This window comes from Hylobates moloch, unplaced genomic scaffold (genome assembly GCF_009828535.3).
Source record: "Hylobates moloch isolate HMO894 unplaced genomic scaffold, HMol_V3 SCAFFOLD_22, whole genome shotgun sequence".
Classification (NCBI taxonomy): domain Eukaryota; kingdom Metazoa; phylum Chordata; class Mammalia; order Primates; family Hylobatidae; genus Hylobates; species Hylobates moloch.
In genome coordinates this window covers 7177855-7196499 of record NW_026652297.1, presented here as the reverse complement: position 1 = coordinate 7196499, position 18645 = coordinate 7177855, and the positions used below count along the sequence as shown (strand labels likewise).

The window sequence follows — 18645 nt, the reverse complement described above, 5'->3', positions numbered from 1 at the left end:
TCAAGATGTGAGCTCTGGACTGTACCATGTAAGGAGTCCTAATTATTCATTGTTTTAATGGTGACTTTATGAACACAGTGAGACATGAGGATTTACAGGTAGAATAAGAGATATCATGGACAGAATTGTTAATAATCAAGTTTGTTTAGGTGTCTTGATGGACTTTAGGGTGAGACTAATCAGGGCTTGAATCATGAAATTGATAGTTACTAGCTATGGAAACAAAATTATTTAAGTTATCTGGGAGTTTGTTTCCTCCACATCAAAGAGGGTGATTGTAAGAATTAAATAAAACAAAAAGAGTAGTTAAATGAAGAGAATTAAATGAATAACATTCCTCGCTGCTCAGTAACATTCGTTCCCTTTCTCACCTCCGCATTTCTCAATTTCGTCTTTGCACTCCATAATTTGGAATTGCTGCCCACGTTGAATCATAATGAACCTTAATTAATCATCAGTTTTGGCATCATAGGCTTCTTTCCAACAGGGGAGCCCTGTTGCAGCAGAGGCCAACCCAATCAGTAGTACACTTGTGTTGTTATATCTCTAGACCCTCCCAGCCTGCTACAGAGCTGGGGAGGTGGAATGAAGTAATAAATGTAAAGCACTGAACACAGTGCTTGGCATTGTTCATCCTCATTGAATGTTAAGTTTTATAATTTTTATTCTGTAGTTTTTGGAAAACTTTTAGGGGAAGGTATGTATGTACTACTTATGCTATGAAAAAGAAAAAACAAAACTATGTGAGTGACTGGTTTTATTGATAACAGTGGTAAATTAAGAGGGGCTTTCTACCTTTGAGTCTGAATATTAGGCATTAATCGAATATAAATTCGGTGATGTGATTGTTAGTTTTATGGGTCAACCTGGCTAGACTACTCAGTTATTCATTTAACCCCCAACTTAGGTGTCATTGTTGACACCTAAGGTATTTTGTAGATGTGGTTAATATCTGCGATTGACACTAAGTAAAGGAGTTTATCTTCAATACGGTGTGTGGGCCTTATGCGATCAGTTGCATGGACTTAACAGCAAAACTTAGGCTTTTCTGAGGAAGAAAGAATTCTGCCTAAGGACTGCAGTATTAGCTCCTGCCTGAATTTCCAGACAGAGAGCCTGCTCTGCAAATTTTGGACCTGCCAGCCCCACAACTGTATAAACCAATTCCTTGAAATAAATCTGTATGTATATGATATGTAAAGTACTTCTGCTGGTTCTATTTATTTGAAGAACCCTGACTGATATAGGTGTGTATGAAGTTATATATTCTTCTTTTTCTTTTGTCTAATTATTTGTGATACCTCATTTGCATGATACAATTTTACTGAAATGAAACTTTACAGCTCCAAACTACATAGCCAATTTCTTTCAGCCTCGTGAAAATTTCTTTTTGGTCCAGGCCAGCAACCTGATCTCAGGATGAGGGGCTAATCTCTACACTGGTGGTGGCTGGCATAGCCTAACTTATGAAGTTCACAGGACACACTGCCTGGGTTCTGGGTGGACAATAGAATGAACATAAATACCAAATGGATAATTTGCTCTAAAATAACAGATATATTAAGAGGCCACATAGTTGAAACTGTTTGCTTGCTACTCTCTAGGTATAAATTCATTGTCTAAGTGAATATATATTTGTGTAGTGACGGCAGCATAGCAATTTCTAGAATGAATGTGCAGGAGGATAAATTACCATGAGAAGAGATATGACTGAGAGTGTAAATCTGCTTTTATTTTTGCTAGTCTGTCTATAATCATATGGAAATAAACCCCTGATGAAAGTGAGACAAAAACTATGACATCATCTGAATTTAGTGTCACTGTCTTAAGCTAAAAATTTTGATGGGCTCCAAACTTTTATTTTCTTGTCTTCAAGTTTTTTTTTCACTTTATTCCTTTTCTTCATTGTAAAGCTTTCCTCATAGCATTGTCAGAATTTGAACAAAAACATCTTTTATCTCATTGCTGATTTACCGTGTTCTTTCTGGACATCTCATTGTGTTTACTCTTTGGTCAAACTTTTATAATTTTGAACAAACTGGGTTATCAGATGCTTATAAGCAATGGCAGCGGCAAATTCTGCTTCCAAAGAGAGATCAAACAGGAGCAAAAACCAGCAATAACTTTCTAAGAACTAGCTTTCCTTAGAGAGACCAGAAAGTCTTCAGGTAATTAATGAGATACCAGAACCTTTAAGAAATAATTAGTGGCCAAGATGGACTTCTCTCAAGATGGTGGCAACCTACATTTGTCCATAAAACTGAAAACTGAGCAAGAAAGGATATCTGGCCATAGATAACAGAGCTATGAAAAAACAAAACTCTAACCTCAAAAACCCTCTATCTTCCACATCACCATTTAATAATTCTTGGAATGCCTACTTTTGCAAAATTGCTTTTTAATTCTCACATTGTTTTACTTTTGCTTATCTCTGCAATCTTCAATTGGTTTCTCTTCACTTCTTTCTTAATTTTTGCTTTCTATTTTCCAGTCATTCCTCTAATTTGCTTTCCTTTCCTTCCTGCCGTAAATTTCCTATATTTCTCTTGCCTCCTCTCCCCTGTCCATTTTTACCTCTTTTTCTTCACCTATTCTTTGAATTTTCTTTCCCTATTCTTAATTTTTCCTCCTCTCCCACTGATCTGTTGTGGCTTTAACCATTTTTGCTTAGGCACTTAAAATCATCCAGTGACTGACATTTTCTCACTGAAAGGAGAGGGATTTGTGGCTGGAAAACTAGCTACGAAGACCCAACACATTCAATTTACAGTGCAGTTCTTTCCTTTCTTCCTTGGAGCTTTTGCCTGGGATTAGAGACGGACCGCTTACTGCAGCTCACAATGGCAAAACACTTCAGGCCTGACTTAGCCCCAGGAATCACATGGCAAGGTATATCTGAGCTACTATGTTTACAGTGATTGCCAGATTTTTAAAATTGCCCTTCACTGGAAAAAGCTTATTCAAGTCTGCCTGGAAAACAAAGCAGTGCTATTTTATGATGAACTCTGATGAACTGGACTCATCTCCTTGGCCCATTTATTTTTGTTCCCTGTCCCAACCCCTTCATTTTTTACAGCATGAAACAAAAACACACAAATGGGTTCCTGGAAGAAGGGTGCAGGAGCTTTGGCTGGGTTACCCTGGCCAGAGGCTGCTGAGACTGTTCATACAGTGCCCTCAATCAAGCAGGCCTATTTGACCAGAAGTATTAGAGCTTTACAAAGGGAAGAACAGCAAAACAGCTTCTTCAGGACTATATGATTTTATCAACTGGCATTATTGTCAGGAAAACATTAGATAAATTTGACACTGAGAAGTTTCACTTTAGCTCTCTGAAACACTTAAGTATGGACTACCCTGCTTTTTAGTTTATGAAATCATTCCTTTTTATGAGTTTGGCTGTGAATTCACTTTACCTTTTGGTGTTTCTTGAAGAGCAGGAGTGCACACTTCAACGATCAACAGCTTAAAGTAATTCTCTGCCTGCAGCAGGATGTGTGAGATTGTTATTATCAAAGGATACTTGTGGTCGAAGCCATACCACATTCTGAAGAGCCGAGCACTCTCTGCTTTCGTCGTGTTTTTATCCAAGTTATTTGCTTCCTGGGGAGAAACAATAGAAAAAGGCATTGGGTAAATAGTCAAAAACATTTTAATATAAAAACACATGTCAAACGAAATTAAATTTAACTACATTTAAAAAAAACCTTTCTAGGTATAGGCATTTTCATCTAAATGGTGAAGCAGTTGCCAGGCAAATTAGCTCATAAATCTTGCTATGTGGATGAGACCCTTTTGGAGTATTTCAACATTTACTTTTCTTAATAATCCCGATTTTATTAAATAGCTAAGAAATGCTATTTTGACATCAATAAAAATGACATTTCTGTCATAGTGCTGTTGTGGGAATTTTACAGTTTACTTCTGTCAAATTTGGATGATATTTATTTATGGATTACCAAAACGTCAAGGCTAAAGTGAGGATAATAGTCTAATAAGTGTTACGCTATATTTTATTCATTTTGTTTGATAGATTATTACCAAAGGCTATTGGTTGGTTTTTGATATATTTCTGCCTAGATTATGAAGAGTTTTGAAATAGATATTCCTGATGAGAAGATTGCAACAATTGAATGTGCTTGTCTATCTCTTTTTTTCTTTCCCACAAGGGCCATAAAGGGTGAGAGGATGATAAAGAATTAAAGACAAAAAAGGAAGAGAAAGTGTTTGATGGGTGTTTTTGTGAGAGAAGGTGATGAAATGTGAAAAAAAAAGGAAAGAAAGTGAATTTTTTTTTGTGAGCTTTAGAGACAGATAATAAGATGTAAGGAGGGTACACAGTGGCATTTTTACTGTATTCCATTTTGTGTGTTAAGAGAATTTCAATCAGTGTAATTATCCTCATCATTAAAAGCATTTATATATCTTACTGTGGGCTTTGTTGCTATGTCTGGACCCACAGTTTTCATGCCCAAATTGTGTCATAAGTTGCAGTCCAGTAGTAATATGAATAGTCTTCTGAGGATATAATGACCCATGGAAGACAATGGAAGTCGACTGGACGCTCCACAGCCAGCCCTTAGATGAGCTCAAATTGATTTGCTTTTATTTTTTTTGTCCTTTTCTAGCCAGTTCCATCATTGGTTAATGATAAATAGCTGGACACAAAAGGCTGTGTTCTACCCCGGGAAACATATGTGTACCAGTAGATGCTGCTGTTCTATCCCCCACAAATGAAATGGAACTACAAGAAAGCAAAGTGTGCTTCACGTTTAGTCAGCCATTTATCCTTTGTTTAAAATGGCTGAAGCAGAGACTCACAATGAAATTAAAGCCCAAACTATTCATTGTCTTTTTCACTGATTGTCTTAAGATTTCTGATTTTTCAAGCCTTGCATTTTTCCAAACAGTGTCCCCTAGAGTATCACTGTTCACTTGATGTTGATGGAAATCTTGTGCTAATCATTCAGGAAAGGATGGGGTCTACAGTGTTAAATAGGTTTCTTAAATGGAGGACTTCTCATTCATTGCAGCACTATTCACAATAGCAAAGACATAGAAGTAACCTAAATGCCCACCAATGGTAGACAAGATAAAGAAAATGTGGTACATATATACCCTGGAATAATATGCACTCATAAAAAGGAATGAGATTATGTCTTTTGCAGGAACATGGATGGAGCTGGAGGTTATTATCCTTATTAAACTAATGCAGGAAGAGAAAACCAAATACCATATGTTCTTACTTATAAATGGAAGCTAAATGATGAGAACACATGGACACAAAGATGGAAACAATACACACTAGGGCCTACCTGAGGGTGGAAGGAGGGAGAGGTCAGAAAAAATAACTATTGGTACTAGACTTAGTATCTGGGAGATGAAACAGTCTATATCACAAACCCCTGTGACACAAGTTTACCTATATAACAAACCTGCACATGTATACTTGAACCTAAAATAAAAGTTAAAAAAGAAAGGAAAATGTAGAACTTCTCAGTCTTTCATTTATAAATGAGCATTGCAAATCTTCAACAGAAAGTGTGTCTCAAAGTTACTTGGCCATGGAATCTATTCCCATTCCCAGTCTCTGCTGTGGGACACGATGATCTTTTCCTGGACATTAGAGTTCCGCAGGTCTCTATTTTCTGATAGGGCTGGAGTGCCGTGCCTTGTTATCTATAGTCAGAATTTACACCTATTTCCTCAAGAAAGGAAACCAGGGTGTCTGGTTCAATTTCTATCCTTCCCTATACCTTTCTCAAAGCATTTCTACCCCAGCAAAGGTATCAGATTTGCAAAATCACTGTTGCACACAGTGTTTTCTTCATCATCCTCAAACATCTGCAAATTGTTTCTGAGCCACTGTTTCTCAACAGCATATTGGGGTTCATATGGCAAAGCAAAACTGCACATGTTGAGCTAAACTAGTTATGAAAAGCTCAGGGCCAAGGGTGGGGACTTTCCTTTTTTCCCACCCTTTAAGAATAAGCTTTTTCTCCATCAACAATCATAGGTAATTTTTGATAGTGGATAATATCTACTGATGACTAGAAAGTCATTTAAAAAGCCGATAAAAAGGAATGAGAGCAAATTCCCATTTTTTGTTCGTTTTTAATGTAAGGGTGGGCAGTGTTGTGGTGAGCTATACTGGCAATCAGGGGCCGGGATTCTGGCAGCTGGTCTGCAGCACTGCAGCTGAATGATGTTCCCAATAATGATGGTCTCAAGCTATTGAATGCCCATTAACTCCCAGGCAGAATGCTAGTCGCATTATCCAGTCATTAATTTTTTCAGTCATTATTTTTTCAATTCTCACTCTATCAAGGTAGGTTGCATTGTACCTATTTTGCACATAGGGATTTTAGAGAGTCTTAGAGAAGGAAAGAAATGAGTTCAAAGTCACACAACTAGAAGGTAAGTCTAGGACTGCTGGACTCCAAAGAGAATGCTTTTCTGCAAGTGTCTAATTCAGCCTTTAATTCAAAAGCACAGACATTCTATTAACAGACTACGTAACTTCGATGGGCTGCAGCTTCCTTGTCTGTAAAATGAATTGAGGAAATTGGACTGGCTGGTCTCTTAGGTCCTAATCATATGGAAAAGACTTTTTATTAATGACAATAGTAATACTAAAAAGTATACTTCTTGAACACTTACCATATGCCAGACACTATTCTAAGTACTTTTCATATATTAACACTTCAGATTCTTGTGATTATTTGATGAAGTGTGGCCTATTATTATTCCTATTTTACAGATGAGGAAACTGATGTAACTGGGATACATATAGGTTTCCAAGAATACTGAAGCCCGTAAGCAGGCAAGATTCCTCTTATCTAGATGGGGCCCCAGGATACAAGTGGAGAGCAAACTAGTGCAAAAGGGGAAGTCAGAGCAATGGAATGCTCCTCCCGCAGGCTGAGATACAGCAGGTATACACTCCCCAAAACATACTGACAATGTAGGGCTCCCCTCAGCTGGCTGAACTGCCAATGGCTTTGAAAATGTCCCCATAGAAACTTCACTTTAGTGTTAGGAATTTCTTTAGACTTCTAGATACTGGTTTCAAGGTTTCCCAAGGTCTTAGAAATCCTCTCTTTTTCTCCTTTTCCTCTGCTTTTTATTTCCCGAGGGGAAAATATCAGCACTCATATGCACTTCTGAAAGAGCTTATACTCTATTTTTGGCAAATCTTCCAGGGATGTTTACGGTCGGCTGATGGGAGCAACATACATTAGGTAGTATTTCGGAAAAATATTAACACATGCAATCTCTTTTTAAAAAACCTTCATTTTATGTGGGTGACTGGAGATGTTATTCATTTCAATACTTTGTGAGGAATAAACTTGGATCTAATTAGAATAAAACATCTGTGAAATATGTTTTCCCAGGTGGGGAAAATACCACCGATGACCCAGCATTGACATTTATACCGATCCTAGATAAAATGTTCAGAATATGTCTTAAATATCTTTTGGCCCAGTTCTGGATCCATTCGTTTATTTCTCTGAAGTTATTGATGACTTAATAACTTGGTTATGAAAGGCCATCAGTAAATGAGTAGAAATAAATGAATTAGTCTAGTGTATGCTCTGCTTGTGCACTGAGGGTTGAAGATAAATGTGCTAAGGGAAGGCTGGCCTTTGAAATCACCCTGGAACAGGGAAGGTATCTGATGAGGCAGCACAGAGAGCCAGCCCACGGGAGGGTCCAGATGGGTAGCGGACAGCAGGTAGCATCAATCTATCTGGATTCTTCTGAAGCAGAGATGAGCTCACACCTCAAGGACAATAGATGTGAGCAGTCATCACAAGTCGAATCTGGAACTTGATGGTATTTTTCTTATCATTAGCAATATTTCTTCTCTTTTGAGGATCTTTATTCCAGAGGGGATGTGGTGTGCATGTTAGAATAAGCACAGGCTCCAGAAACTAAAGACCAAGATTTGAGTTTAGATACAACATTTTAGTAATAATACTATTACTAATGATGCCAACTCTGAGCCTCATGTTTCACAGCTATAAATGGGAACTGGAGAGTCAAGCATGTTGAATCTCAACTTTTATTTAACTAGATACTCTAAGCAGCAGAATATTTGATACATGGGGATTTTCTGGCTCTTTTATTAACCTCCTTTTTTCTGGGGAAATTTTAAAAATGACTGGGCCATTTGATATCTTTTTCTCCTTAAATAAGGCAATAGACCAGAGGTTGGGAAGTGACAGAATAGCAGGCAGTGGGTAGTTTTCTTTTAGGTGATCCCCTAATACTTAACACCCTCTAGAGAGAGAGCAACAGAAAAATTATGATGGTACTCTGTTTCGTGCTTATTTGAACCCCTGAGAGAAAACAAAAGGTTCTGGCAAGAAATCTGTGAAAAACAGGCACCAAAGCAAGAAGGGACTGTTTATTGTATTAACTTTGATGAAAAAGAACTAGGCAAATGTAAATACATTCCTCCGTCAATATTCAAATATGAGGACTTTGCTAAGCGAACTGGATGAACTCTGCTTTGGGATAATCATATGGGATTGCTCCTCATTTCAGGGGGATTCAGTGGATTAAGTGAGAGAGGGAGGATTTTCCTTTCTATTTCTCAAGATTTCATATTCATTATTAATGTCAGTGAAAGTTGCACCAACTGATAACAAAGACAAATAATTATCATAATTAATCTGCAGCCAAGGCAATTAGGCAGGAGAAGGAAATAAAGGGTATTCAATTAGGAAAACAGGAAGTCAAATTGTCCCTGTTTGCAGATGACATGACTGTATATCTAGAAAATCCCACTGTCTCAGCCCAAAATCTCCTTAAGCTGATAAGCAACTTCAGCAAAGTCTCAAGATACAAAATCAATGTACAAAAATCACAAGCATTCTTATACACCAATAACAGACAAACAGAGAGCCAAATCATGAGTGAACTCCCATTCACAACTGCTTCAAAGAGAATAAAATACCTAGGAATCCAACTTACAAGGGATGTGAAGGACCTCTTCAAGGAGAACTACAAACCACTGCTCAATGAAATAAAAGAGGATACAAACAAATGGAAGAACATTCCATGCTCATGGGTTGGAAAAATCAATATTGTGAAAATGGCCATACTGCCCAAGGTAATTTATAGATTCAATGCCATCCCCATCAAGCTACCAATGACTTTCTTCACAGAATTGGAAAAAACTACTTTAAAGTTCATATGGAACCAAAAAAGAGCCCGCATCGCCAAGTCAATCCTAACCTGAAAGAAGAAAGCTGGAGGCATCACGCTACCTGACTTCAAACTATACTACAAGGTTATAGATCAATGGAACAGAACAGAGCCCTCAGAAATAACACCGCATATCCACAACTATCTGATCTTTGACAAACCTGACAAAAACAAGCAATGGGGAAAGGATTCCCTATTTAATAAATGGTGCTGGGAAAACTAGCTAACCATATGTAGAAAGCTGAAACTGGATCCCTTCCTTACACCTTATACAAAAATTAATTCAAGATGGATTACAGACTTACATGTTAGACCTAAAACCATAAAAACCCTAGAAGAAAACCTAGGCATTACCATTCAGGACATAGGCATGGGCAAGGACTTCATGTCTAAAACACCAAAAGCAATGGCAACAAAAGCCAAAATCGACAAATGGGATGTAATTAAACTATAGAGCTTCTGCACAGCAAATGAAACTACCATCAGAGTGAACAGGCAACCTACAGAATGGAAGAAAATTTTTGCAATCTACTCATCTGACAGAGGGATAATATCCAGAATCTACAATGAACTCAAACAAATTTACAAGAAAAAAACAAACAATCCCATCAGAAAGTGGTCGACGGACATGAACAGACACTTCTCAAAAGAAGACATTTATGCAGCCAAAAAACACATGAATAAATGCTCATCATCACTGGCCATCAGAGAAATGCAAATCAAAACCACAATGAGATACCATCTCACACCAGTTAGAATGGCCATCATTAAAAAGTCAGGAAACAACAGATGCTGGAGAGGATGTGGAGAAATAGGAACACTTTTACACTGTTGGTGGGACTGTAAACTAGTTCAACCATTGTGGAAGTCAGTGTGGCGATTCCTCAGGGATCTAGAACTAGAAATACCATTTGACCCAGCCATCCCATTACTGGGTATATACCCAAAGGACTATAAATCATGCTGCTATAAAGACACATGCACACGTATATTTATTGCAGCACTATTCACAATAGCAAAGACTTGGAATCAAGCCAAATGTCCAACAACGTTAGACTGGATTAAGAAAATGTGGCACATATACACCATGGAATACTATGCAGCTATAAAAATGATGAGTTCATGTCCTTTGTAGGGACATGGATGAAACTGGAAACCATTATTCTCAGCAAACTATCACAAGGACAAGAAACCAAACACCGCGTGCTCTCACTCATAGGTGGGAATTGAACAATGAGAACACATGGACACAGGAAGGGGAACATCACACTCTGGGGACTGTTGTGGGGTGGGGGGAGTGGGGAGGGATAGCATTAGGAGATATACCTAATGCTAAATGGCGAGTTAATGGGTGCAGCACACCAACATGGCACATGTATACATATGTAACAAACCTGCACATTGTGCATATGTACCCTAAAACTTAAAGTATAATAAAAAAAAATCTGCAGAGCTCTTTATGGGCTCCAAGGCACTTTTTAAGATAGTACATGTGAACAGAATTTGTTATCAATACGTTCTCCCTACTGTCTCCTTCCAAACTGGAGTATATTTGCATAACAATTTCAAATGCATTGCCTTGATTTTCTAATTACCAAGGACAGGATCGGATTCCATGCTTCTAAAGAGAAAGAATTCTGGGTTCTGAAGAGGGTACACAGTATATAATTAAGGGGCAAAGAAATATTTTTTTCAAATTTACATTTTAAAAGGTGAATCATTAATTCTTAGCCTCTGCATAGAAAGCACTTTATAAAAATATTCTCACCTTCCCAATGCCCAGTTAAATTCATAAATGTTACCAGGAAGATAGAGTCAGAAAATACATGCCTAGAGAGAAAAAAACTGAGACAACTAGCCACAGATGGATAAAACTGTTAAGATGACACAGAGATCTCACAGATAGACTACCAGATGGGCTTGGCTCGTGCTTTAGCTACAAAGAAAGGGCTTGGTCCAGGTAACTCTGTCTGTATAGTAGATCCAAGTTAATCCAGAGGCAAATAAATTCTTTGGTTCAGGAAAATATAGTATGATATTGTGGTGGTCTTAAAGTGTATATCTATGCATTCTTTGATATTTTTTCCTTTAAAACATGGAACTTACCTAGAGGTAGAAAGTAGAATTGTGGTTACCAGAGGCTGGGAACTGTAGTTGGGAGGGGAGGATAGAGAGAGGTTAATAGATACAAAATTACAGCTAGATAGGAAGAATAAGTTCTAGTGTTCTGCAGCACTGTGGGGTGAATGTAGTTAACAATAATTCACGGCATAATTTCAAATAGCTAGAAGAGAGGATTTTAAATGTTCCTAATACAAAGAAATGAGAAATGTTTGAGGTAATGGCTATGCTAATTACCTTGACTTGATCATTACACATTGTATACATGTATCAAATTATCATTCTGTACCCTATAAGTATGTACAATTATTACATGCCAATTAAAAATTTTAAAATAAAAAAAAATCTCTTTGAAGGAAAAAAAAAGATGGGGCCTAATTTCTCTTCCTGTTGGGTGTGGGTCATACTTAATGGCTCATTTTTAATAAATAGAATATAGCAGAAATGATGGTGTGTCATATCCAAGAGTAGGTCATAAAAAGGCATTATGGCTTTCTTTTTTGCTGTCTCTCTTGGACCACGTGCTCTAAGAAAAGTTGGCTGCCCTGTTGTGAGGATGCTCAAGAAGCTCTGTGGAGAGATCCATGTGGAAAGGAATTAAGTATGCCTGCCAATGGCCAGTAAGGGACAGAGGCCTTCTGCCAACATGGAAGCAAATCCTCTAGGCCCAGTCCAGCCTTCAGATGATTCTAACTTTAGCTGACATCTTGACTGCAACCTCATGGAAGACCTTGCATCAGAAACACTCAGTTAAGTTGCTTTCCAATTCCTGATCCACAGAAACTTTGAGATAATAAATGTGGGTTGTTTTAAGCCACTATATTTTAGGATAATTTTTTATGCAGCAATAGAAAATTAATACAATGATATACTGGAATAATAAATTCTAGATGTGAAAGGTATTGAAATATGATTTGGAAAGAGATAATAAAATGTTGAGGCCTACAACTGCATAGCTCTTTACAGTTTATGAAGTGTTTTCACAAAAGTAACATTTGTGGTATAGAAGACATATGTTCCCTCTTAAAAGTATATCAAAAACTATCCTGGGTCCAATATACCCATCTTACAGATTGAAGATTAAATACAAAGACAAAAAATGACGGGCCAACTTAGAGGAGGAAGTTCACAGCATCTCACTGTACCTGCTTCATCGTATTCTTAACTAACGCCTGACATATATCATAATTCAGTTGGTGTGATAACTCTTTTATATACATGCACACAAGCATATGCATGCATGCGCACATACACACACACACCCTAACAAATAATTTTCCTGGAACAAGAAGATGCTGGTTCATGCTAATAACAAAACCCAGAGCCACTACTGCCATAGTAAAGATAAGAGTCTCACGTTTAGATTTGTGATTCCGTTATTTAGTATTTTGTATGTGTCTAAAAACAAAAGAAAACAATGTATCTCCCTACAAAACCACTTCAACATCACTTTCACAATGACGAGCCATGATAGAATAACTGGATCATAAACATACCATAGGATTCAGATATTGGATAATTGGCAGCAAAGGACTGTGATCCTTGAAAGAAGGGAAGAAATGAGGTGAGCCCTCTATTCTCCTTGACTTGCTGCCTATAAGTCATTCCCTTGAAGGTAAGGAGATAAAAAGTTCAAGCAGAGAACAGCAGTCTCACTGAGTCGAAGAGCTAGAGATGGGAATTAGGGTACCGCTGGTGTGGGTGCGTACAGAGAGGAGGAAACTGCACAGAGAGGACACCCAGAAGTCTGTGGAGATATTTCCCTTATGTGCTTGGCTTGGTTGAACACTGACCCGTACATGTACAGGTTGAGGTTCACAAAGGCTTGCAGGGAGAAACTCCTGTGAAATTGAGAAATAAATGGAGAGATTAAGATCACATAGTGCTAGGAAACGCTGCAGTTTTGTCCAGCTAAAGCCAAAAGTCAGCTATTCTATTGAGACCTCAGAAAAAAGCATGCTTTATGAGTAAGGACAATGTTCTAGAATAATGACCATGCCCTAAAACCGAGGATGAAATGAAAATATATCAAGGAAGGCAAGCATAGAACTAAGGCTTACAAGATTTTAATGGCTTGACTGAATAAAATTCAGCAACCTTCATAGAATACTCCACACTCCATTCAATGTAATATTCATAATGCCTAGCATATCATAACAACTGCTAGACATGGGAGGAAGCAGTAAAGCATGACCTGCAGCCAGAAGAAAGGTAACCTATAGAAACAGAACTTGAAATGACTCAGATGCTGGAATTAACAGGCAATGGCATTAAAATACTCTAAAAAGTATGCTAGGGAATTTAAAGACAAAGAGACAATGAAAACACAAGTGAAGATTTCAGAAGGATGTAAATTGTATTAAAAGAACAAAATGGAAATTCTAGAATCAGGCAAGAGAAGGAAATAAAGGGCATCCAAATTGGAAAAGAAGAAGTCCAGCTGTAACTGTTCACTGAGGATGTGATTGTACACCTAGAAAACCCTAAAGACCCCTCCAAAAGACAACTGGATTTGATAAAGTAATTCAGTAAAGTCTCAGGTTACAAAATCCATGTACAGAAATCAGTAGCACTGCTGTATACCAACAGTGACTAAGCTGAGAATCAAATCAAGAACTCAATCCCTTTTACAATAGCTTCAAAGAGAGATAAAATACCTAGAATATACTTAACCAAGGAGGCGAAAGATCTCTATGAGTAGAACTACAAAAACACTGCTGAAAGAAATCATAGATCCAAATAAATGGAAACATATCACATGGTTATGGATTAGAAGAATCAATATCATGAAAGTGACCATACTGCCTAAAGCAGTCTACAGATCCAATGCAGTTCCTATCAAAATAACTAACATTTTTCACAGAATTAGAAAAAACAATTCTAAAATTCATATGGAACAAAAAGAGCCTGAATAGTCAAAGCAATCCCAAGCAAAAAGAAAAAATCTGGAGGCATCACATTACTGGACTTCCAATTATACTACCAAGGCTATAGTTACCAAAACAGCACGGTACTGGTATAAAAGTAGATACATAGACCAATGGAATGGTCTAAATGGTGCTGGGAAAATCAGATAGCCACATGCAGAAGAATGAAAGTGAACCTCTCTCTCTCTCTCACCTTATTAAAAAAACTGAAGATGGATTAAAGACATAAATCTAAGACCTGAAACCATAAAAATTCTAGAAGATAACCTAGGAAAAACTCTTCTGGACATTGATTTAGGCAAAGAATTCATGACTAAGACCCCAAAAGCAAATGCAACTAAAACAAAAATAAATGGGACCTAATTAACCTAAAAAACTTATGTGTAGCAAAATAAATTATCAATAGAGCAAACTACAGAATGGGATAAAATATTTGCAAACTATGCATCTGACAAGAAACTGTATCCAGAATCTATAAGGAACTCAAACGGATCAAGAAAAATAACAGTCCCATCAAAAGGTGGACAAATGACATGATAGACATTTCTCAAAAGAAGAAATACAAATGGCAAAAAAATAAGGAAAAATGTTCAACACTACTATTCATCAGGGAAATGCAAATTAAAGCCACAATGAGATATTACTTTACTGCTGCAAGAATGGCCATTATTAAAAAGTCAAAAAACAATAGTTGTTGGCATGAATGTGATGAAAAGGGAACGCTTATACACTACTGATGGGAATGTAAATTAGTACAATCTCTATGGAAAACAGTATGGAGATTTCTTAAAGAACTAAAAGTAGATTTACCATTTAATCCAGCAATTCCACTACTGGGTATCTACCCAAAGGAAAATAAGTCAATATATCAAAAAGACACCTGCACACGTATATTTATTGCAATACAATTCACAACTGTAAAGATATGGCACCAACCTAAGTGCCCATTGGCCAATGAGTGGCTAAAGAAAATGTGGTGTATATATATATATATATATATCACTGAACATTTCTCAGCCATAAAAAAGAATGAAATAATGTCTTTTGCAGCAACTCAGATGGAGTGAGAGGCCATTGTTCTAAATGAAATAACTCAGGAATTGTAAACCAAATAGCTTTTGTTCTTACCTATAAATGTAAGCTAAGCTACGGGTATGTAAAGGCATACAGAATGACATAATGAAATTGAGAGACTTAGAAGAGGGAGGTTGAGAGGAGCTAAGGATTAAAAAACTACACATTGGGTACCATGTATACCACTCCAGTGATGGGTGCACTAAAATCTCAGACTTCACCACTATATAATTCATCCATGTAACCAAAAACCATTGTATCCCCAAAGCCACTGAAATAGTAAAACAAAAAATAGCCATCAAAAATTTCTAGAACCAAGAAGTACAATATTTGGAATTAAAAATTTACTAGATCAGCTTAAGGGCAGATTGGATACTAAGAAGAAAGTGTCAGTGAACTTGAAAAGAGATCAATAAAAATTATGTAATTTGTAGAACACAGAGAAACAAGATTAAAATAGACTAATACCTAAGTGATATGAGAAAAAATATTAAGTAGCCTAATATATATAAGATTGGAGGGCTAGAAAGAGGGCAGTAGGAACATGGCGAACAAAAATTTTTCAAAAAGCAATAGTTGAATATTTCCTGAATTTGATGAAAAATATCAACCAAGAGTTCCAAGAAATTCAGTGAACCCAAATTAGGATAAATTCTAAGAAAACCAGGCATATAAGAATCAAACTTCTAAAAACTAGAGATAAAGAGAAAAAATCTTAAAAGCAACCAGGGAAAGCCAGAGCATATTATGTTCCAGGAAATTAAAAAAAGTTCAACTGACTTTTATCAGAAAAAACGGAGGCCAGAGGCCGGGCGCGATGGCTCACACCTGTAATCCCAGCACTTTGGGAGGCTGAGGCGGGTGGATCACGAGGTCAGGAGATAGAGACCATCCTGGCTAACACGGTGAAACCCCGTCTGTACTAAAAATACAAAAAATTAGCTGGGCGTGGTGGCGGGCGCCTGTAGTCCCAGCTACTCGGGAGGCTGAGGCAGGAGAAATTGCGTGAACCCGGGAGGCGGAGCTTGCAGTGAGCCGAGATGGCGCCACTGCACTCCAGCCTGGGAGACAGGGAGACTCCGTCTCAAAAAAAAAAAAAAAAAATGGAGGCCAGAACACAACAGAATGTGATTTTCAAAGCGTTGACTTTCAAAGAAGACAACTATCAAGCCAGAATCCTATATCCGGTGAAAAGCATATTAAGCACTATTTAACAGATAAAGAAACAGGAAAATTCCTAATTATAATTGGAGGTTTTATGTTAAATTTTTATTTTTTAAAACAATTTTTTGTGGGTACATAGTAGGTATATATATTTATGGGGTACGTGAGATGTTTTGATACAGGCATGCAATGTGAAATAAGCACATTATGGAGAATGGGGTATCCATCCTCTTACATTTATCCTTTGAATTGCACACAATCCAGTTACATTCTTTAAATTATTTTAAAATATACAATTAATTTATTATTGACTATAGTCATTTTATTTTGCTATCAAATAGTAGGTCTTATTCATCTTTTCTATTTTTTGTACCCATTAACCATCCCCACCTTTCCCCCTCCCCCAAACACCTACTACTCTTCCGAGACACTTCTAACCATCCTTCTACTCTCTAGATCCATGAGTTCAATTGTTCACTTGGGGGTTTATCAGTAACTGATAAAATAAGTAGACAAAAAAACAAGTTGACATAATTTACACTTACTGAGCTATGCCAACTGGATTCTGCAGTTGTTTGGTATAGTACGGAAACAGTTGCAAGAATATACATTCAAGTACACATGGAATATTCACCAAGATATATCAATTGGAACCATAAAATAAGTATCAGTACGTTTCAAAAGTCTGAAATTGTACAGATTACTATAAGGTCCAAACTGTTTACATTGGCCCATGTGACCTATATGGCAGACTAATTGCATTAGAGGTGCCATTTTTTCCATCCCTGTATCTATGGCCTTTTCCATGTAAATCTGCAGTTCTTTTGACCAAATAGGAGCCATTTATTGATACATCTGTTTTTTAGGACGACCTCATAATTTTCTCTGGTCAGCAGTGCCAACATATCACTTCTGATGCTCGGCCTCAAGAAACCTTGCCTGTTTTTGCTTACATTCTTGCCCTCTGTCATGGCCAGGAGAAAGACATACTCAGGGTAGCCCACTGGTCCCAGATGAGATGAGAATCATGTGGTGCACAGCTGAGGCACTTAAGTCATCCCTATTAAGGTTATCCTAGATCAGCTGACAGCTCTCCAACTCCAGACACATGGGCAAGCCTAGCTAAGATCAGCAGTTATCTAGCAAACTGTAGCTGACCCTAGACATATGAACAAGTCCACTGTAGAACAACCGAACCCCACAGACTTGTGAGATAAGTATTTATTGTTCATGCCTCTGAGATTTTGCTTGTTATGCAGTATTATGTGGCAATAGATAACTGATCCTGCCTATATCTCTGACTCGTAGCTTATAATACTCTTGGTGGCTCACTGTAGCTATACTTGTACCTTTGCTATTTCTCGAACAGGTAGGCATGTTCCTGCCTCAGGGCCCTTGTCTTGTCTAGTATGTTCTTCCTTTAGACATCTGCATGAATAAGAGCTAAAAACTGGTTGGCACCTCAACCCTTGCTGGGAGGAAGTAACAAGCAGAGAATGATGCAGGTTGGCCCTCTCCTCCTGGGAGACAGTAGAGCCTGCTGCACTGTGAGTGAAGGATGACACACTTTGCAGTAGGAAAAGACCTCCTAGACAATGGACCCATACTCACAGTTTACTGGGTTTGGGTGAAGGGAAGGATTGCAAGGATGAGGAATATACTCTAGCCTCTTGAAATGAGAATATGCTTGATACTCTTGATAGGGTTGGGAAATGAGGCTGGCCAGGAGTTAACAGGGAAAGGATTACTCAAATGTTAACTGACAGGCTATCCTTGCTGGGAAGAAAGAACATGTTTATAGATTGGATGTGGTGCAATGGTGAGAATGAAACAGCTTTGGCCTTTAGTTCTGGTTCAGCCCATCACTGGTTTGTTGTCTTGGGAAAATTAATTCTTTGAACTCCAATTTCATCATTTGTAAAATGGGAGTGATATAGGTATCTTGATTGGTCAAGGTAAAGATTAAATGTGATTATGTATATATACACATAGGTATGTAATTGTTAATCACTTAATATATAAAAATGCTCATTAAAGTATAGCTGCCACCTTCCACTTCTTCTTCCTTGTTATCATTCCTACTTTCTAGAACATGTACTTGCAGAAACTACTGGTGAGATAAAAATATAGAATTTAGTCCTATGCA

General features: G+C 37.5%; 1 protein-coding gene across 1 annotated transcript in view; it reads right to left on the bottom strand.

The window, feature by feature from the left end:
• SLC9A9 (solute carrier family 9 member A9) overlaps positions 1-18645 on the bottom strand; it is a 593042-nt gene that overhangs the window by 100027 nt on the left and 474370 nt on the right. Inside the window, exon 14 of the mRNA XM_058433501.1 lies at positions 3524-3599. Coding sequence (XP_058289484.1) covers positions 3524-3599 — 76 coding nt within the window. The remainder of the gene's footprint in view (positions 1-3523; positions 3600-18645) is intronic.